The 22,096-nt window shown below is 43.1% G+C and overlaps 1 protein-coding gene across 3 annotated transcripts in view; it reads left to right on the top strand.

Moving 5' to 3' along the window:
- The window catches only part of ankfn1b (ankyrin repeat and fibronectin type III domain containing 1b), a 247,474-nt gene that overhangs the window by 53,920 nt on the left and 171,458 nt on the right, over window positions 1-22,096 (top strand). For all 3 annotated transcript variants that reach the window (XM_069180849.1, XM_069180847.1, XM_069180848.1), the window contains 2 exons: window positions 10,059-10,249; window positions 18,899-19,140. In XM_069180849.1, coding sequence (XP_069036950.1) covers window positions 10,059-10,249; window positions 18,899-19,140 — 433 coding nt within the window. The remainder of the gene's footprint in view (window positions 1-10,058; window positions 10,250-18,898; window positions 19,141-22,096) is intronic.

Here is a 22,096-nt window from a genome sequence, read left to right as displayed (position 1 = left end):
ACGAATTGCATGTAATAAGTAGGCATATGCAAACTGGATTATAGCTTGATAAAGATTGCTAATTTATGAGCAACTCCCCTTCATTTGTTTTTTCTGAGTGATCATTCATCATTTCAAGTAGTAGTGCAGATGTTTTTGTGAATTAAGACATTTTTGGGTTTACATTAGTTCTATACAGTAATGCATACTTAACGTTGCCAATTTATAGCCCTCTTGCTTATATCTCTGCAAATTCTACAACTACACAAGAGCAGGTAATAGCAGTGTGTTTAAGGTGCTTCACGGGGAAAGAAATTAATGTTGCACACTGTCACTCACTGGTGAGACATGGAGTTCAGAAGGCTTCTGCAATGCAAACAGTCCTCTTTATTATCTTCCCACACTTGGGAGGATTTGCTTAGGGAGACAGCTCTTCTAGGCAAGGCAGCTAAATGATAAGTCTAGCTAGGACTAAACAGGTGCAAAAACAGGGAAATGTGCATATGACATACAATAGATAGATACTTTATTGATCCCGTGAGGGAAATTGCAGTATGCAATTTGCAATATGAGATAGTATAATGTAAAACTGAGAAGGTGGGCATGCAAATATTTTAGATGGGTTTACTTTAATTTTCCAATCCTCACTGAAAAGCTCTCTGGGAAGGGAAATATAGTATGTGTGTTCAATTGAATGTTGAAAAAATCGCAATCTAAAGAGCACAGTGCATTAGGGGAAAGGCCAGATCTGTAAGGGGTTAAGAAACTCCACAGGGATAGGAAGAAGGTCATGCTTCAGTGTAAGAATCCGCATAAGAATGCATTTCCATGCTATAGCAACATCACACAACAGAGAACAACAGCCTAGACATATGAGCCCAGCTCGAGTGGAAATTGTCACACTACATTATAACGATTACACTGTTCAACTAACCATTTATAGTTTCCAAGCCCATTTTTTTTGTCTTATTCTTGTTGTTTGCCACATCATCTTCATCTTTTAGTCTCTTCTTTGTGCACAGTTATTTATCCTTATAGAACACAACGATAATAATCTGCAAACCTTCCAGCCACAGGCGCAGATCCTTAGCCGCAGAGCCACCACACCGCCCCAAAGGGTGTATAGCAGAGGATGGTTTCGATCCATCGACCTCTGGGTTCTGGGCCCAGCACACTACCACTGTGCCACTCTGCTGTCGGAGATTACAGTGCATCAAAAGTTGAGTCCAAATAGCTGGGCAGATTAGAGTAGCCTGCCCACCTCACTCATCTTCCTTGTCTGGGCTCAGGAGTTGTGGATTCCAGATAGGGTGGGTAGCTTAAAGAGCTCACTCCTCTTGTTAATGGAAACAGATGTGAACTCGGATTCTTCCTGTGGGTTATTTGATCTTGCCTGGCTTACTGCTTTCCCAAGTGATCTGATACACAATCACGTGGTAATCGCTGGGTCTTTAATAGGGGACTGCATCGTGTCACAGGTGAACGAAAGCCCTGGCTCAGCCTCTGCTCAGCTGCACCTCTGGCTGAAGAAATATCTGGGGGGGGCTTGGGTTAACGGATTTGTTCTGGGGTGACTCGGTCCTCAGCATCTCCGCTTTGGCACCGTCTGGAATCGGAGCCTACTTCGCCGCTCATACTGGCTGTTGCAAGTGCTTCGTCTAGGACGCGCTCCGGGCTACGTTACTGCTAAGAGGCAGGCAGGCTAGTTTGTGCATCACTGCCTCAGTGGGTCAGAGTGGTATATTGAGAACCAAGGCTGTGCAAATCAAAACCTGTCAATTGAGAGAGGCTTGGATAGCCGAATCATTCAAGCCAAGCTGAAGGAGGAATCCTGGGTGTAGTGAGAGGCTGAGTCAGTCAGTTTCGCCCCATCCTCATAGTCTCTGTCAAGTTTTCCTGCTATGAGTGACTCATATTATACTTAGTCATCATTACATGAGGAGCTCAGTTCACACCGTAAGGACCAGCTCGGTGATTCTAAAGGGATTCGTGTGTGACCCCCAGGACGATACAATAATATACTGACTGGTTGTTCTGGTTGCAGGCGCACCATATGAGATGAAAGAATACGTTAAATGGAAGTGCGCTCCCAGGTCTTGGAATTTGTGGTGAATTTGTGTTCTCTTCAAAGTCACACAACTTTCTCCCGCAAGGGCATCTAATAACAGCAGGGCTATATGAGCATCTATCTTTTAAAATCTGTTCTCTAGATTTAGGAAAAACCCAAACTCCTACGATTCCATGTATCTAGATCTCTTTTATAATACCTTCCATCAGGCCAATTTAGAAGATGAGTATATAGCTCATACGAGCCCAGTGCCCAATATACAATATCAGGGATCAATAAAATTGACCAATTTAATAATTCTGTCAATAAGTCTGGGACTCTGTACCCCAAAGGTTGCTGGTTCAATTAGTTGAGGCCAGCTGTGGGTCTCATGCTATGTGAGAGAGCTGCATTAGTGTCCCACCAGGAACTGGAATCTGCGATTCAGACAGCTGGCCTTTGATGGACACATGCGTGTTTTCCACATCAGGCCTGTGCTGATATGAGAGTTAGAACACAGGTAGATAGGTTCGCTTGTAGAGAGTCATGAAAGAAACCAGGCTATCTGCTTCACAACTGTCACTGGGAGGCTTGTCTCCTTATTGAACTTGAGTTGATCAACACCATTGGGTGAACTACGACCCTTGGTTGTACAAAGTCGACTTATCTCCAGTACTGTGAAAAGACTGAAGTAGGTGAACTGGGGTGTACTCAGACTGTGACCTTCATATCTTGAAGGGCTAAGGAACAGCTATTTTTTTTCAGTAAAGGTTGTTATGGCTGATAAGAATATCTCCGGTAACATGCTAAAAATTTACATTTATGTTTTCCCTGGATTTACTTTTAGGGATAGAAATAGATAGAAAAGAAGAAGCTGAAATTCTGTCTCTGCTCTTGTTTGCTTTCTGCCTACAAATGGTTGCTCAGTGCATAACAAGAGTCAGAAATGGTTTCATTCATCCAACAACAGTCTCAGACACCTCAGTTGCTCCTCCGCAATCCTGTTGTCGTTCCCGTCTGCTATTTTTCCACATGAAGAAACATTTTTTTTTCTTCTTGATTTTTTTTTAACTCAAAGCATGCTCTAGATTTTATGTAAGCAAAGAGCTGAAAGTTATACCAAACTCATGAGGGAAAGCTTCAAGAGTACAAGCAGTGAGTGCATTGATTTTTTTTTTTAATCCGAGTCTGAGTTTAAGTTCTAATATCACACAGCTGTTCTGTGGAAATGAAATCACACTGATGTGGGGCTGTTTTCAAAGTAGTGCTATTAAATGCTTTTTACCTTTTTGCTTTTGCTCCTGCTTTGTCGAGGTGGTAATAGGATTTGAGCTCTGCAAAGCCCCTAGTCTTTCTCTTCTGCTACACGATGCTCTGAAGGCAAGGTTCAAACACATAAACACACCTTCTACAAGACATGCTGGAAGGTTTTTCCCACTCAGCATATACAGTACGCTGCTGTCGCTTGAGTGCAATGAGCATGTGGCCAATGCGTCTCCAATACTCACTCTAAGACAATTCAGCACCATGGAGAGAGAAATTATAAAATGAACATCTGTCCCAGGCTCTCCTGTAATAGAGAGCGTACGTCACTGTGTGTGCATTTCAGCAGTATCTTCTTTAGAGGTCTCGTTGTTGTCTCCCCACACACACTTGACAAGCTGAGGTTGTGCCCATGTTTCTGCATTCTCTTACTGGGCTGTGTCATTTGGTAAGCCCAGTGCAGATCCACTTTAGACAAGGCTGTTTCTATTTCAGAATACAATCTGAATCATCTTGCTTCCTTCATCCTCCCACCAGGCTCGTAATCACAGTTTATTGTGGTTTCAGTGAAGAGAGAAGAAAAATAAACAGATCTCTGCCCCAGAAATGCTCGTGTTTAACCTAGGATTAAGACCAGAAAGGTCCGAGTGTTATTTTTATCTGTCTGTGCACAGTGGATCCTATGAGAACTTGTATAGGAGATCTACACCAGTAAGTTACGTGGATACGAATCAGATTCTAGTTGTTCAGGCTTTTGTAAGATTATCTTGAGGAATTAGAAACTGAATTTATACTTTAACATTTGTGTATGTAAATTCAGCTACTTAAGGTAACAGTCATGAAATGTCCAGTCTCTGGTGTTGGCTTGTATTAGAGAACCTAGATTGGGATAGATATTGTTTTAAGGAATAGGAATACTTCAATTAGGAAAGGTCTAGATCGCACCTACAGTATGAAATGTCAGATTTTAGTGTAGCAATATTCCTTATTATCTCGTGAGTTTTCCACTTACAGGTATGTCACAGCTGTGTGCAACACACTAGAGCACCACTCTAATGCAGTAAGTTAGATACATTTTAAAAACTGCCCTTAAATTGGAAGGTGTTATAAAATTAGCACGATGCCTTTGCAGTTATTAACATCTCTTTGTAGTGAGAGCTGTATATTAAACAGCTCTGCTGTTCACTATTTCTAAGAATAAATTCCTAACAAGAAAACAGCTGAATAATGGTACTGTCTTGTTCAAAAGTGTTATTTCTGGTCTGATTTTGTAGTGCTGACCAGTATTACACAGTTACTGCACATCGGAATTAAGCCCTGATTTTTGTCTTGGACAAAATTTACAAGATCTTTCAGTCAGTTTTTTTTAAAGAGGGACACAGTAGCACAGAAGGGAATTTGGGAAATGGGGATTGTCATAGGATAGGAAAACCTTCCAGAACACATCTTAAAAGTGCCATTGGTGGTGATTGCATCTGATACTTGGGATTCAGAATAGCCATTCTGATTGTGAAGGTACAAGAGGGCAGTTGGAGCATTTTCTACCTGCAGGATGATACAAAACACTGTGCAGATTTACACTTCTTTCCTAGGATTGGAAGCGATTCTGCTCACAGCAAAAAGATATATGGTGTGCGATTTCTGCTTTTCTGTAAAGCAGAAAGTGTTGTTTTCCCTTTCTTCCTGAAATTTAGAGTTGCTTAGCAACAGGTTTTTTTTGCTGCGTTAATCTGCTGTAAAGAGTCTCTGGGCTACGAGAGGGAGCCCAGACCTGCAGCAGCCGAGCTGGTCAGTGGATTTGGCTGGTTGAGATTTCACAGACAGTGCTCCTTTAGGTCTACTGATGCCTGTCGTTCTGTCTGTCTTTGGCAAGTGACTGAGATTTAAGCAGGACAGAGGAGCATGTTGGAGCCTGCCAGTGTGAATGATACAGCACCACCCATGAATAATACATGATCTTCCACTCTTTCACTCATTCTGTTGCTGTTAGTACTTTCCAGGGTGCAGTGATTAAAACAGGGTGAGAGACTTAATCATTAATGGCTAATCATTTATGCAATATTTAAATACTTGGCTCTTTTTGCAAAAAACTTTCTTGGCCATATACAATTTCTTCAGGAATCAGGAATTCGTCTTTTCGCAGACCCCAGCTTGCTCTCCACGAGACACAGATGCAGGCAGGGAGAGAAGCTTGGAGTCAGAGCGCAGGGTCAGTCTTTTATACAGCGTCCCTGGAGGAATTGGGGCTCAGGGTCCCAACGGAGTAGGATTCCTCTGCCGGCTGCAGGATTTGAACCGGCAACCTTCCAGCCACAGGCGCAGATCCTTGGCCACAGTGCCACCACTCCGCCCCGTTAATTGGCCACAAACCTCACTGAACATTTGTGAATAAGCATCTAAATTAATTCAGAGTTGTAGAGTTTAGGCTGGATGCCGATCTGTTGCTTGACGGCATGGGCAGTGTATTTGTTCTCTCTCAAGCTCTCTGGAGCTGCCAGCCCTATATTTCCTCCTTAGATGGCTATGCTTCCAAGCTTATGACCAAGACGCTTATGAGGGTACCAACTTGATTGTTGCACCAACTCTAAAACCCACTGGTGGTGATTGACAGGCAACACTGATATACTTCCTCATTCCACCCCAGAAAAGACAACCGTTTTCAGATTTTTATCTTGACGGAAAAAGTCAAATAATGTATCCACCGACAGACCGGTGTTGAGATTGTCTGCAATGAAACAGCAGGGGAATTGAGATGATATACAGCAGCATTTGTATTTGTCTTTAATGTCTTGTCTTTTCCAACATGTAGTTATCTAAGTAAATCTTAAAATACAATGATACAATATACAATGTGCAGTACAGTACATTCCAATTTTGATTTTGTACCTCACGGAGACTCTTTCTGTGCTTTTGGGTTTCTCCTTGGCTGTTGCCTCTATTAACAAGTGAAATGCCATTTCGTGGAAACGAATGGTTTGTGTTGTATTAGCTTTATAGACTAGGCGCTTCTGAGATCCAAATTTAGATAAATCAAAACCTTTGCAAAACAAAACACGCTGGACGTCATCCCAGAACTTCATCAATGCTCACTTAGCGATTCATCACTTTCTTTAATGTCGCATACTGTACTGTATGTGGGCAAGGTTTTCATTTATGTGCGGATGACAAATAGGCACGCAGACTGACTGCAATACAGCTGCAGACATTATGCTCCTTCTTTTTAATCAGATTAATTTCTCTGTCGATATTGATTTAGCCTTAATCTGTCAGATGTGAGCGAATGGATGTAAAATGAAAGTCCTGTTTTTTGTTGAACTATTATTCTGCATGCCCAACGGCTGTCTATAGGTAACTGAACTGAGTGTTAGACTTATGCTCAGTATGCTTTTGGTGGAGCATAGAAGTGAACATAAACTCCAGGATTTTTAACACGTGGAACTGGCACATGCCATTTAAAAATCAAAGATCTCTTTACCAACACTTTCAAAACCAAGTCGTGTCAAGGCTGCCAAAGGCAGCACTCAAACTGAGCGACAGTTTATCTTGTTAGAGGATGGAACAAGCAGCTCTGCACTCGATTGGCCAGGAATTCTAACCACAGATACCACCAAAGCCGGTTTGTTTCATGTTTCGTAGGATGAGTCCCGAGACGCCTTTCAGAAGCAGTTTTCGTTTCTCTGCTTTTGCCTTAAGAAAGCGTTAATCCCCGCCAAGGAAGAGAGATGCCACGACGTTCCAGGAAAGCGGAGAGAGTCTAATCCGGTTCTGGCAGTCGAACGGCGCCTTCGGCAACTTCAAAGCTCCCGTGGAGCGAAGGGGCAGCGGAATTAGCGTTCTCCCCCACGGCGCTGGCACATCAGCAGAGAGGGCAAGCTCTTTCCCTGGCATCCCTCTGCTTCCTGATGGCAAGACGAAGCATTTTTTATCGGGAGATAGGGATGTCAGCTAACCTTGCGTGCTGTACGGTGGAGACAAACGTGCTTTGGAAGCCACAGAAAAGGAAATTGTTGATATGTAACAGGCTCTTTCAATGCTGGCTGGCTTCTATCCTAGCTTTTTTTTATTTTATTTTGTTATGCTAGATTACACAGCGGGAGCTTGTGAAATCTACACTGCAGTGCATTTTAAAGCTATCTCTTAGAGTGCGTTCCGTGCAGTTTCTGCATATGTCTACATCTTACTTCAGATCTTCAAACTCCCTGCTAGTGCAAACGGATTTCATTTTTAATAGTCACTCTCTGCCAGGTTTCCTAGTTGCTTTCTGTTTCTGAAAGATGGTAAGCTTCTGCCTTTGTAAAATAATTCCCACTGCAGTGCTCTTGTTGGTAGGAACTTTGATCAGTTGTCCACTAAGGCAAGCGTGTTTTGTTGCCACGTGTCGGTGGGATATGACTCCCAAGTTCTGCCACTTGAGAGGAAATTGCTCAATCATCGATGGTTCCCTGTTGCTCTACCAGATGATGGAGTGCTATGTAAGTCTTTTGAAGGAAGTGTCAGGAAAAAAAGAGAAACAGTCCATTTTAAACCAGTAACAATTGTCAACATGGCAAGTTTATTACCTTAAGCAGTTAAACAAGTGTCTTGTTTCTTTCATACTGTAGATGATGATGATGGTCAGTCGGATCCGCCTCTCGGCGATTCTATAGGCCATCTCTCGCCATGCTTTCCGGTCTTGGACTTTCCCTTTCAGCTGTTCTATGCCTAAGCCAGTGTCCGTTTTGATGGCGTCCAGCCACTGCATTCTTTGGCTGCCTCGTCTTCTTGTTCCACTGACCATTCCCAGCATCATTGCTTTCTCCAATGAATCTGATCGCATCAGGTGACCGAAATAAGTGAGCCGGAGTCTGGTGATCTTTCCCTCAAGCGAAATTTCTGGCTGGATGCGCTCCAGAACCTCTTTATTGGTGACCCTTGCTGTCCATGGTATCCCTAACAGTCTTCTCCAGCACCATAGCTCGAAAGCATCAATCCTCTTTCGGGCAGCTTTTTTCAGGGTCCAGCTTTCACACCCATGCATTGATACTGTAGATAGGCATGCTAATTATAGTTTTCCTTGAAGTAGGCATTTCTTTTCGGTTTTGTCACACTTCAGAACAGGGGCAACTAACCCATGGTACGGGAAGAAAACTTTTCAGCAGTCTGGTAATAAGTGGCACTTTACATTTATGAATATGTTATTAATGACTGCTCGTAGTTGTTAGCAATCGTTTGTTACGCACTTATTAATCGTGATGTGCACCCACTAAAATAGTGACTTTATTTTTAGTTGTTTGCCCAAATTATCCAGTTTAACTTTAAATTTGTATAAAAAAAAAACGACTTGTTTTTGGTAGCAACGTACTATCTTCAGAACGAACCCAGGAGTGGAAGCTACCCCACCATAATGCTGTTTATGCCTTTTCTGCAGGGCTGTTCTTCCCAGAAACGTTGCAGACAGAGAATTGTAAGAGAATGATTAGTGCCAAGGTCCAAAACGTTTTTGGACCTCTAGCAAGAACAGGGCTCAGGCAGCATCTACTGCTTTGAAATTGAGCTTCTTTTTTTCTAAAAAAAAAGGTTTTCCAAACAGATGGCTCCCTGAATCCATGAATTCTGTGGAAAAGATTCATTGGACAGCTGGCTCCTGATTCCGGACACTGTCTACACGGTGTACTAGTTGGGAAATGTATGACGTATGATCTGTGTGGGTAACTGGGCTGAACATAAACTCTGGTGTGTAGGCTGAACAAACGATTCTCCATTATCTCCTCCTATTTAATTGCTAATTTATTTCGAATTATTCACATTCATCGTCCGCAGTACTCCAGTGAGTGCGGGCCATCTCTAATGATAATTCATTCTTATTATAATTCATTTAAAGAAATGGGTAAAGGTTCACTCCATGCTGAAAAGTAAAGCGCGCTTGTGGAGCCTCCTTCAGGTGTGTGAAACAATAGAAGCTTTGACCGTTTGTTGTTGAGGCTGCACAGGAGGCTTGCACGAAAACGAAGTCACGGTTTATTCGTGATTTCTGAATGCAGGGGCTCTGAACGTTTGTCTGCGGCATTTTTTGGGAGTTTACACATTTTCTCCAAGATGTCTCCATTAACCTGCCTTTATTATGTGATATCCTGGTGCTGAACTCTGTGTGCAGTCTTTCTGTTCTGTAAGCTCTCAGATCTCTGGTTGCGCCTGTCTTAATTGGATATCAACTGCTTCTTTGAGCCCCAGACAGCCAGCTATTTAATGATGCGCTGCATTTGAAATACGGGATTTTCAAATGTGCGTACAGTGGGGCTTCCATCCTTATTATTTTTGGAATCGCTTCATCTGTTTAATCAAACCACTTCAGCTCGGTGCTTGATCCAGTAGACATCTACATAAAGCAACTTATAGGTAACATTATTTGTTCAAGGTTGTTGCATAATGTAGTGTCGCATCAGTATCATCTTTATGGGAAGAGGGACTCCAATTTAATTACTCGTTTATTTAGAATACTTAAGTACTTAGAACTGCGATGGACTTGCATCCTGTTTAAGGTGTATCCTGCCTTGCTCAGTTAGGCTTCGGCAACCCTGCGACTCTGAATTGAACGAAGCAGTTAGAAAATGGATGGATGGAAATACCCAAAACTGTTAAAAGCAGTCAGGGCCTGGAGTCTAGCATTTCTGTTGTATAGTAAAAAGGCCCCTGGTACTGTCCATCTCCCGCCATTCCGGTATTATGCCTCAGGCTTTTAAGCGTTCAGGTGCATCCTGACCGATCTGACTGGGCCGTGTTTGCATTTCAGGTCGCTGGAGAGAAAGTTGCAGAGACCTCTTCTGGCCAAGTCCCGAACCCTTCCCAGCATCCCGCAGTCCCCCACCATCGCGCGGGTGCACCACTCCGACCTGGTGGGCGGCAGCCTGGAGCTGGCACCTTCACACAAGAGGCCCCCGTGCGGTTCCAGCAAGCCCAGGGGCTGCACGCTGCCGTCTGCGGGTAAGTGCCGTCTGTCCCAGAGTACTGGCCGAGAGCTCAGGGCTGGCTCGCCTCAGGCCGGATTTGCCTTGCCTCGCTTCTTATAGTGTACTGAGTCTCTCTCACTGAGACCGACGATTTCCTCTGTCCTGGTCCTAGGAACTCCCCAAGCTACTGGATCAGTTGAACTCTGAACTCTTAAATGAATTATCTCCATCCGTGTGTGATAAAAAAAAGCCAACATGATGTCCAGATTTTTTGTTCACCTGAGCGTTTTGGTTGAGGAGCTGAAAGGGTTTTCGCCTGGAATGAACACTGGAAAATGCAGTGGGCTGCACCAGCAAGGGTCTAAGTTCACAGCTGTTGAGTTAGGAGCCACCCACATCTTTCAGCACTACAGTTCTGGACTGCCTGTCACTGCATTTGAAAGGGGTAGATATACCGGAGCTACTGGTAGCAGGGGACCCTGATCTTTTAGAGTAATGTCACTCCCTGTTGAAGTCGCCCATTCTCCATCTCTTGCTACAGTTATAACGTGCTATTTGACTCGAGAAGTTTTAATTATCAGATCATCCTGGTGGTGGTGTTATTAGAGGCCCTTTCCCTAAAATAAATTGAATGTGCTCAGTGGCTTGGATATTTTTCAAATTTTTTTAATCAAAAAGGGTGATTGATGGCACCAAGAACTGTGGGCAAGCCTGACCGCTTGGCTGATTATGAAGAGCTGCAGTCAGGTGTCCATTTTCACCAGTAACAGAGTTACATGCTCCGTTTGCAGGTCAATGCTGGTGTTTCATAAATGAATCCCAAACACTGCCAGCTCCCAGGTCTGACTACTATACTGTTAGACAGGCTGGAAATGTGGAGATAAAAATAGATAGAAGCAGACTTCCTGGGGTAGATTATTCCAAAAAGCTGAAGTCACTTTGTCTTGACTGAAGGACAGACCTGCGCAACCGATATATGCAAAACATGGCATTTTCTGATACTGCTGCTGTGTTCGCTCTATAAATAAAGCTTGATCTTAGGATTTGAAGTCACCAGTCTTTATTCTCAATCTCGTTCTCCAAAACACGATGGTACTGCAGAATTTGTGGCACAGATGCAATATTCAGCAGAACAAACGCTTCCCAGAATAGAAAGATGCTGTAAAATATTCAGTTGGTATTGTACGGCTTGCTTAAAACATGAAGACCTCTATTTCTTTTTCTGCGCTGGAAATTCTGAGAGTCAGCACCCTGGTTCACTGTGGACTGCTGATGCTTTGTAGATTCTTTAGAAATGGAAGGAGGACAAGGTACATGAAAAAAGGTGTCTCATGCCTTGCTTTCCTTCATCCTCAAACACTATCCCAAAATCTAACCCCTTGTGGTTTCCTAGAGACTGTCCAGAAGTGCCCCCAGAAACAGAGCTAATCTTTTAAACACCAATTTATCATTTGAAAGTAAGCAGCATCTAAACCAGCACTCTCATGCAGTAGTTCTGCTTTGGGTTTTTAAGCTGATTTCTGCAATTATTGATCTAATTTTTCTGTATTCTAAAGTGAAGGGGCTTTAAAAAGGGTGACCTTTTTTACAAAAGGCCCGTAAGAGACAAAGGGTTTAGAACCCCTGCTTAAACCCTGAACCTTTTTACACTCAAATTGGCATGTGGGACTCCCAACTGGCTCAAACAGTAAAGTGGCTTCCAACTGAATGCAATTATGACACATACAGTGGATATAAAAAGTCTACACACCCTTATTGAAATTGCACACTTATGCAACCAGGGTGTTGTAGGTTTTTTAATTTCAATTATTTTTCCCCAATAGCTGTCTATTTGGTTTTCTCTTGAATTTTGTTGGTTGCAAGGTCACATTAAAGATGGAAAAACGTCTGACATGATTTATCTTGATTTCTGGCTTGACATCACAAAAGGCTGCCATTTCAATGAGGGTATGTACTGTAGACTTTTTGCATCCCCTGTAGGTCTCGGTAGTGGTGGTTTGAACCAGTGCTGTTGACATTCAGCAAGGTGGCAGTGCAATTGGCCCAATTCTCTGAGTGAATTGGGATTGGTCAATGGCTGGGCTGTGCTACAGTGCCCATTTGAAGTTTGAGTCAGACGTCTGAGTTTGTTGTGCTAGTGAGGACAGCTACAGTCCTTCAGTCTTCACTTTAAATCTCTCTCTTTGGCACGTTAGACTTTCCTTAGGGGAGAAAGGGAGGATAGTCTGACAAATGGCATGTTTTGTTCACCAGGACGTATGTGCATCCTTTGTCTTGTGCTTGTGCACCGGTTGTCATGGAAAATAGAGTTCATTAGGAAATGCCATTTTCAGATTGGAAGAAGAGGTTAAAATGAAATCAAATGGTGATTTAAATGGTCTTTTAAACATGGCATTAGTAATTAGAAAATATTAAACGTCAACAGACTACGAGAACACAAAACACTATTAGTATTAATATCTAACGGCGTTTCTTTGTTTTTACTGCATTTTGAAGCTCTGTTTTCCAGGATTCTGAAATATAACCCTACCTGTAGACCAGGGTATATAAACACGTAAGCTACTGGTATCAGTATCACTGAATTGGGTGATGTCACTCCCTTCTGAAGTCTCCATCTCTTGCTACAGTTATAATGTGTTATTTGACTTGAGAAGTAATTTTTATCGGATCATCCCGGTGGCGACGTTATTAGAGAAAGAGGCCTTTCTCTAAAAGAAATTGGGTGTACTCTCAGTGGCTCGGATATTTTTCCATTTTTCAGTTCAATAGAAACTGAATTCCGAAATGCAATGAATTCCCGTACGTTTCTGTATATCCGCGCCACTGAGGAAAAGGAGAGGTAAGTGTCCGTATTTGAAGTTGTGACGTAGCTCCCGTTCGCTGACAGCAGTGTTTTTAACAGCAGCCTTCTCAATGTTATGACTGGTGGTTCCTGCATTTAGATGCTGTGATCCAAGCAGCAGCTGAGGAAAGGATATCTCAGCCTCTCGAGTTTATACAGACTACTTGGATTTTGTTAGGGGAGAAGAAGGCGATTTTTTGAATGACCGCTGAGCTATGACTAATCCTCCCACTGCAGGGTAAGACTACCTTAAACTCTTAACAAATTTAGCACTTTGGAGAGAAAGCCTGCTGTTATCCGGCCCATTCACAGAGCTGCGAGTGACAGGGATTTTTGCAGCAAATGTCTGGAAAAGTGCCAGCCTGTCTAAATTCCAGACAGGGAGCTGCTTTGAATGGAGTCATCTTCGTTTCGTTCTGATTGCCACTGAGATTCGTTTTTGTAATACAAATTCTGCTATGATGTGAAATTCGACCTTAACTCATACCTGCAACAGCTGACTGCTAACTCCACTAGAGCATTATGATTTAGATGATTTAGAGAGATGATTTATAGACTTGTGATTTTGATAGACTTAATTTTATTTATTTATAGAAGACATACATTGCAATGTGTTCTTATTGTGGTGGCTCTGTGGCTAAGGATCTGCGCCTGTGGCTGGAAGGTTGCCGGTTCGTATCCCGCGGCCAGCTGAGGAATCCTACTCCGTTGGGCCCCTGAGCAAGGCCCTTAACCCCAACTGCTCCAGGGGCGCTGTATAAATGGCTGACCCTGTGCTCTGACCCCAAGCTTCTCTCCCCGTCTGTGTGTCTCAATGAGAACAAGCTGGGGTATGCAAAAAGACAAATTCCTAATACAAGAAATTGTAAATTGTAATACAATAAAGTGATCTTATTTATTGCAACATGCAGTGGCTATTTAGTTAAATTTCAACTCACATGAGTTAAAATACAGACCATCCTATATGCTTCTTGATCTGGTAGGTGTTCATTACAATGTTGCAGGGCTTCAGTGGTTATAATTTGCATTGCACTTTATCTGGTTTTAAATCCAGAGTTGGCTGTTTTCTAGTTATGTAGGAAAACATTACTTAAAAGCTACGGGGATTTTCAGCTACTAGCCAGCTAGCCTGTCTACTGCGAAGACAGTAAAGATAAACAACAATCGCTCCATTTACATGCTGTATAGGGGAAAGTTAGAACTGGAGTTACCCATTTCGGGACTGAGAGAAACCGAGGGGGCTCAAAGCTGGAGATGGGAGAGTTATTAAAGGCTTCTCTTCCATCAGAATCTACATTACTGTACCTCCCTTCCCCACAACCCTGTCTGGGGTGACGTACATTGCACACGTAGGAAATTTAACATCTAGATGGTTGGCTGACCTCGGACATAGAAAAACCGGATCCTCGGCCGTACAGAGCATTCCTTCCACATTCCTGAGTCTTGTCAGTCTAATTATTGGCCCAGCATCACATTTCTGGATTCCCAGGCAAATCTGACATCTGCTGGAGAGCTGTCAAGCTGAATCATGGGCCACAGCACTGCATCTGCATTGCCTGCAACCAACCTGACAGCCAAGGTGTGAGGGTTTTGGTTTTCTTCAGCAAACCATCTGTAAATCTCAGAACTAGGTGTGAGACCAAGCACGGTCTCTTGGGTTACAAAAACTGTCAGCAAGCAAATATTTCCTTTTTCACAAACCATTCTTCTTTCTCAGAGTGGTGCAATGCAATTCATGATGCCAAATGTTTCCATGTTCACAACTGGGTGGCAGGCAGTGGTTAGCATTGCTGTCTTGCAGCAGAGGGATCCTGTGTTATGGACCTGGGGTGCTGTCTGTGTGGAGCTTGTATGTTCCCCCATGCTCACATGGGTTTGCTTGGAGTGCTCTGGTTTTCTCCTACAGTCCAAAGACATGCTGGTGGGCTTACTGGCTTCTTGAGTGTGTTTCCGTGTCTGTTTTTGTGTGTCTCTGCCCTGCGATTGACTGGTGTCCCATCCAGGATGTATCCTGCCTTCACCGTTTTTTTTTAAATGATAATTATAATATACAAACCCAGGGACACTGTATGTAGTGATAAAGAAAAAGGCAAGAAATACATCAAAAGGTAAAAGACAAATATTAACTCGAAGTTAAGGGATTAAAAAAAAGTCTTTCTTATTAGCTGGGCTTTTAATAACTTGTTAAATTAATGGAATCAGTAGCTGTGCTGATCAGTCAGTTATGACTTGCTGGAAGTGCTGATGGCAGTGAAGCACAGGCGATTTTTTAGGGTACCTCGCTCCACTTCCTGCAAAGCTCATCTGAAAAAACCCCTTCGTCAGTCAGACTCTGAAGACATGAGATACACTGAGAAAAGTCTATTGCTTTGATTTGCACCATGACGTAAAACGTTCAAGCCATGCAGCCCAGCAGTTTTGAAACGCAGGACGCAAAAGTATGATAAGAGTAGATAAGATCACTTAATTAGCCATATACGATTGCATTAGGAATGTATCTTTTCGCATACCCCAGCTTGCTCTCGATGAGACACACAGACAGGGAGAGAAGCTTGAGGTCAGAGCACAGGGTCAGCCATTTATACGGCGCCCCTGGAGCAGCTGGAGTTAAGGGCTTTGTTCAGGGGCCCAATGGAGTAGGATTCCTCTGCTGGCCGTGGGATTTGAACCGGCAACCTTCCAGCCACAGGCGCAGATCCTTGGCCACAGTGCCACCACTCGGCACAAGTACAGTATATTATATGTCTGTTGCACAGACACTCAGCATAATGAAGGTGGATAATGGCCTTGAGATTTGCTCTCCGATGCGCTAAATGGGATCGCTCATTAAAAAGCATCCAACAGCTAGTCCCAGGAGTGTTGCTGTGATCGTCCAATTTAAGACATCCACCCTGAACCTGTTACAGTGTGACTGCAACTATAGGGCAAACTAGAATGTGAGGCCTTATTAACATGGATTTTGGGAATTAAACAAAGCATTAAACAATTCTTTTCATCATCTGATCAAGGAGCTATTGAGTCTTTTTTAAAGGTTGGATGTTTACAGATTTGCCTCCAAAATATGGGCGATTAGATATTACTTGGTGATAGGAGAGGTAGGCCAGCATTCTAAATTAGGAGACCGGGACATGGTGCTTAAAAAGTTTTTCTCCTTTTTGGTACCTTATTGTAGCTTTTCACTGCTGAAAAAAACAACCAAATAACCTTGGATAATACAGAATGATTTGCCTTTAATGTACTTAACGGTGACTTCATTCAGCAAGCAAATGGTCAGGTGTCTGGATTAAAAACCTTAATAATGGATTTTAAAACATAACAAAGTCAGCATTCCCACAGAGTCAGTTTAAAAAAAGGATCAGTAATAGCTGCTGTTTTATAACACCGATTTACATGCTTTCTGAGCATGTCCTTTAGAAAAGAACATTGAAAATGATCCCTTATGGGCTACATCTTGGCAGTAAAACAGTTTTCTTGCATTTGAGTCATACATCAGCTCCGCTGATGATATGTTGTCGTTTCTAGACATGGGCTCCAAACACAGCTCTTTCTGTATAAAAGGCACTTCTTTACTTGGAGTGTTGCAGCAGTCTGTAGCTACAGAATGGTTATACAACTACGTCTGGGTACTGTAAGTCATTGATGTGGCCGACCTGAAAACAACAGAATGGAATAAATCCAGTAGTTACATTATCTTTCAGTTTGTGGACATCGACTTCTTTTTTTCTGAATTTAGATGGTTTAAAAGGGGGGAATGCAATTTGTTTTAACTCTCACTTCCATTAAATGTTTTTTTTTTTGCATAAAACCTATAGAATTCTGCACCACCTGCATGCTCAATCCCTTCTGTACAGTGGCCACAGTGATCCTCTACAATGTTAAAGTGTGAGGCTAATTCTCCAGAAAAGGTCACTTGTAACTGTTTCATGACAACCACAAAGCACAAAATCGGTAGGGAAACATTCCCAAGCCAGAACAGGACTATTTACAGTGTATTGTGTTACAAAACCACTTCCTTGGAAATCAAGAGGAGGGAAAAAAAAGAAAAAAGCTCTGAGATGATGATTAAAAAATGAATAAAAGCATAATGGTTTCCTGGCATCTTCTGAGGTGTTGTACTGTGCCTTAAAATACCCCAATCTGCCTAGAGCCATGATTAACCACAGCATATCCTCATTCTTTAAACAGTGTTATCATCAGTACACAGCTCCAATTACAGCCATCGTCAGTAGTGCACAGCTTAGGACTGTATCCATATTATGTAATGTGAAAATGTGCGTCTTAATACCGACACAAAGAGGACTGGCAAAGGGAGCTGATGTATGCAAATCTTTGTGACCTTTTAATCTGATTTAAATTCTGAATTGTATTTTTTTTCCCCAAAGGAAGATGTTTGTCTTTTCTTATTGGAGCTCTCCGATTTAATTCCTTGTTTTAATACATTGCTTTCTTTGCTGGAGTGCTCACTCTCCAGTATGGGGCAGACAGACCTCATGTCATGAACTGTAAAGAACTTCATAGCACCTCAAAAACCCCTGGTCAGTTTGCTCTTATCTCAGTGATTTTCTTAGTTGTTGTAGTTCAACAAGTGTTTGCTGTTTTAAGCCTTGTTTTTTTCCTCATGCTATGAAATGTAGCTCCTTTAGATCCTGTTTGTCTGTTGAGAGTTTTGTGGTGCAAAGCTGAGAATATTCAGATTCAGAGGATTCACTTTGTTGACCAGGGTGGGATTTTATTACATTCATATCTGGGTCTTGAAGATGATGTTTTTCTGTGCTATTAAACTGCACAAGACTTTGATAAGGGGGGAAAAAAAACATTTGTATTCAGTTGAAAGCGAGATTTTAAAATGAAAGAGATGGAAATGATGAAGTTTGTGCTGGCCTCATGCGAGCTCTACTTTAAGTAAGTGGAAATTATGAGAGTTTTTTTTTTTAAACTTGAAAGTCTCTAATCTTGCAGTGTAACTAAGATTGCGCTCTAAGATAATTAGGGGAATTGCTCTACTGAGGCCTGTCTATGCACTTTAACAGAGTGAGAAAAGAATGTGGAGGAGCTCTATGAAAACACAAACGCAGGCTTCAGGAATATCTTACCAGCACACCAGTGACAGCAAGTGACAGCTTGTCTGCCCTTAACTGTTGGGATTATCTCAGCTCTTTTTCCCCTCTCTCACCTGCTGGCCAGCAGGCTACCTTCACGGTATGGAAAAGGGCCTCTTCTGTCCTTTCTAACCCTCTTCCTTTACACCATTGCCCAGAAATTTAAAATCGAAAACACCCAGTCTTTAACTCCTTGCGTTGCCTAGCAACTGGTGTCACTGTTGTGTATCTCAGCCTGAGAGAAATGCGTGGCACATTCCTAATTCAAGTCACTAATTCTAGAGCTTCCCTCCCAGCTAAATCTGGTCTATTCTGCTATGAGTTTTCATTAGAATCGAGCTTTTTGTTTTCCCCCTCTTGTATCCGTTGGGGCTTTAAGTGGTGCTAAGGAATGTAATTCTTTGATTCAATTTGGGTTCTGACTTTGACATCACACACATCAATACTTGAGTCACTTAGCAGAAATAATGCACTGTCCCCTGAGGAGCGTTTCCAGAAATAAAGGGCTGGGAAAATAGCGGATCTTCTGTGTTTTATTTTGTGGGGGTTTTTTATCTTTATTTTCAAGGATTAGAGAAACCAGTCCTGTGAAGCTGATGTGAACAGAATACAGCCTTATGTGTTGACAGGCATTTTTCTTCTCTCTCCTCCCTTCTCACTCTCTATCTCTGCATCTCTCCTCTTCCCCTGCCTCCCTGTGTCTTTATCTCTTCCTCCCCCCCTCCCCCCCCCTCTCTCACAGGGGAGGCCTGGAGGCTGGAGGACGACGACGACGACGACGATGACGAGGGCGAGGAAGCCGGCCGCCGGGCGCCGGGCGAGCCCCGCCCCCGCTCCCACTCGCCCTTCTCTCACTTCCGCTCGCGGGCCGCCTACCTGCGCAAGAGCGTCTCGGTGGACGACCACCTGGGCCTGGTGGAGTTCGGCAGCCCGGCCCCCGAGGGCAAGGCCCAGAGGTCCAAGGGCAAGCTCAAGAGGAAGTTCGTAAGTACCCTTTCCTTATCGCTCGGGCCCGAAACTCCAGGCTGCTGGCTCCGGCTTCCAGGTCCTGGTCCGAGCTGGTGCTGATCATCGCCAGCAGCCATGTCACCCTACAATTCACATCTGGCGGCCCACTGGAGCTCAGCAGGCGTGAGCCTGGTCAGTACCTGGGAAAAACTGGGAAAAACTAAGGCTGCTGCTGGAAGAGGTGTTAGTGGGGGCCAGCAGGGGGCGCTCACTCCGAGGTCTGTGTGGGTCCTAATGCCCCAGTATAGTGACGGGGACACGGTACTGTAAAACAAAAAGGCGCCGTCCTTCAGATGAGACGTAATCCGAGGTCCTGATTCTCTGTGGTCATTATCTGTGGTTCTGCTGACCTGACTCTGGACCTGAGATCTAGGTCTAGGTCACATTAAACATCATACCTTAATCGCACTCCAAATACTTTTCCCCTTCACTGGATATTGGCCTAGTTATAACATAATGCTATGCTAGTATTAATGCTATGTTAGTGTTCTCATATAGACCAAGACTTTTATAATAATGTAGGCCTTTCCTTAGCTGTCAGATTTGATTTCTAGGATACTGTCGAAAGCTCTAAATTAATTCAGCGAGCCTGACACTGAGGGAGGCCGATTCTTCGTGCATAATGTCATGTGCTGGAGCCTTTTGTGTGTTCTGGTCCCGAGTCCTGGGGCGGCTGTCTTCAGAATGTCAGCCCTGTCTCTTAATATAACTTAAAATTCCATGTATGATTCAATCTCGGGGTGGCTCCTCTGTGCATTTCTCCGGGTTGTTTGGCTTGGTGATCAGTGAATCAGGTTTCTGCTGGCAGGCAGCTCCAAAGATCTGTGTGATGTCTTTTCACCACTTGGCTGATCAGTGAAACCAGCCTTACACGAGTTGTTGAAGGACTATTTTAATAGGTGACCCTTCTGCCTAGTTAGGCACACAACATATGCACGGTGACTCAGCCTATAAGCCTGCTATCACAGATTTTCCTCTTTAGCAGCAATGTAATGAGTCAGTTTATGTTTTGGCTGGGGATGACAGCCGATCAGCGTAAATTAATTCTTCATAAAATCACAAGAAGGCGTTGGCCCCCTGTAGAGCCCAGTAGACAGTCCTCCCTGGCCTGAGGATCAGCACAGAAATGAAATCCAGTCGGAGGTTATTGCTTACTCAGAGCTGCGTTAAATTGTGGAGTACATTTTTTCTCTCGACTGTTTTCCTAAAGCTATGCTCGAAGAACATGCAGAACACAGACAACTCTGGAGCTCCATTTGAGATTCTGTAGCAAATCGCCTTTTGTAGTAATGGAATGGAATACATGTGCAGCAGTGCTATACTGTGTGAAAAAGACCTAAGGGAGGTTGAATCTTTCCCTTTGGGGATCGTGTATTTCCCATAAAACCGCACAGCAGATCACAGCAGTGAAGAGAGGGAGCAGGTGAATGTTAGAGCTGTTCTCATGTTGCAACAGGCATTTTGTCTGTAGAAAAATGGAGATCGTATCATCTTGTGTTGTGGACTGCCGACAGCAGATGAAGTTCCAATAAATACCCCAGATCATAAGATTGTGACATTTGGAGTTTCAATTAAATGATATAATACTCAAATTAATGTATATCATTTGAAATCTGGTTCGGTCAAAGAGTAGGAGCCAATGCGAGACCTTTAAAAGAGATCTTGAATCCCTTCAAGCCTATCAACGTCCAGTACGAGAAATTGCTTGATTACCTCTCTTTTTCCTTCTTGGTAATTTTTAGGTTTCTTGACTTCTGTTTTTTATGCATAAAGAGATTTACTGTAATGACAAGTTATGTATATATTTATTATTATTATTATTATTATTATTATTATTATTATTATTATTATATTGGCCTGTGAAAAGCCCCTCCCTTTGTCAAAGCTGTGGTAACTGATCCACAGTCCTTTCCATCTCTACCTCCTGGTGTTCCAGGATAATGAAAACAATAATGACTACTTTTGTGTCTCAGGTTGGATTGCCTTTTGTGTCGTTTGTACTCCGTTTCAGACTGGTAGTCACCGAGCTCATTAGAAGAGGGACTAATTAATAATTTAAAAACCTTCATTGTACTTGGATACTGAACACTGTAACAGTAAACCCTTGCTTTGGCTCATTAGTAGCAGGAGCATTGTAATTAGGGCTTAAATACCCAGGCTGGGGAATATGATAGTCTATTGTGAACAGAGGAGCGTTAGTGACTTCAGAGCTGAAGGGTAGATGAGAGGATATGAGAACCTTTTAGTTCCACAGTGAATATTGGACATGGAAAGGCTGAAAAATGTGTCTTTGCACCCTGCCTATTTTCCTGGAAAACATTTCCCGGAGCTAAAGGAGATAAAGAAGATTTCAGTGGTCTGTGGATTGTTATGATACGTGAGGAGATGTTGGTTTCCACAGCGTAGAGCTGTACTTATTTTCAACAGGCAGATTCTCTTCCAAACAAGCGATGATGGCAATGATTTAAGGCTCCTTCGACTGGACGGCAGAATCAGAGAGAAAGCTGGGGCTGTGCTGGTACTATAACTCTGGTCGTGAAGTGAGCTGACCAGCACCCAGGAGTTTATAGCTCAAAGTAAGTGAAGGAAGAGTTTTCTAAGACGGTCACGAAGACCGTTTCCTGCATCCACACGTTCATTCTGATCCTCTGCCAAATCTGGGCAAATGGCTCTAAACTGAAAACCAAGTAACGTTCTTGGCTGGAGAAATAGACGACGCTCATTATTTGCTCGTTATAATCCTCAAAATCAAGGCCCATCTGCTTTAGTGCCTTGGACAGTCACGCAGAGGAGCTGGCATCAACGGTTTTCCACTGTCGGTGTGGCTGGTGTATCAAACAGGCTACGAGAACGATAATTAAGGGCACTTTCCACTCTAAAGGCAGTGTCTATGTGTTAGTGAGAGCACTGAGACCGCACTAGTGCTGTATCT

This window comes from Lepisosteus oculatus, chromosome 19, assembly GCF_040954835.1.
Source record: "Lepisosteus oculatus isolate fLepOcu1 chromosome 19, fLepOcu1.hap2, whole genome shotgun sequence".
Lineage (NCBI taxonomy): Eukaryota > Metazoa > Chordata > Actinopteri > Semionotiformes > Lepisosteidae > Lepisosteus > Lepisosteus oculatus.
The sequence above is the reverse complement of the archived record's forward strand: the minus strand, read 5'-3'. Positions and strand labels throughout refer to the sequence as shown.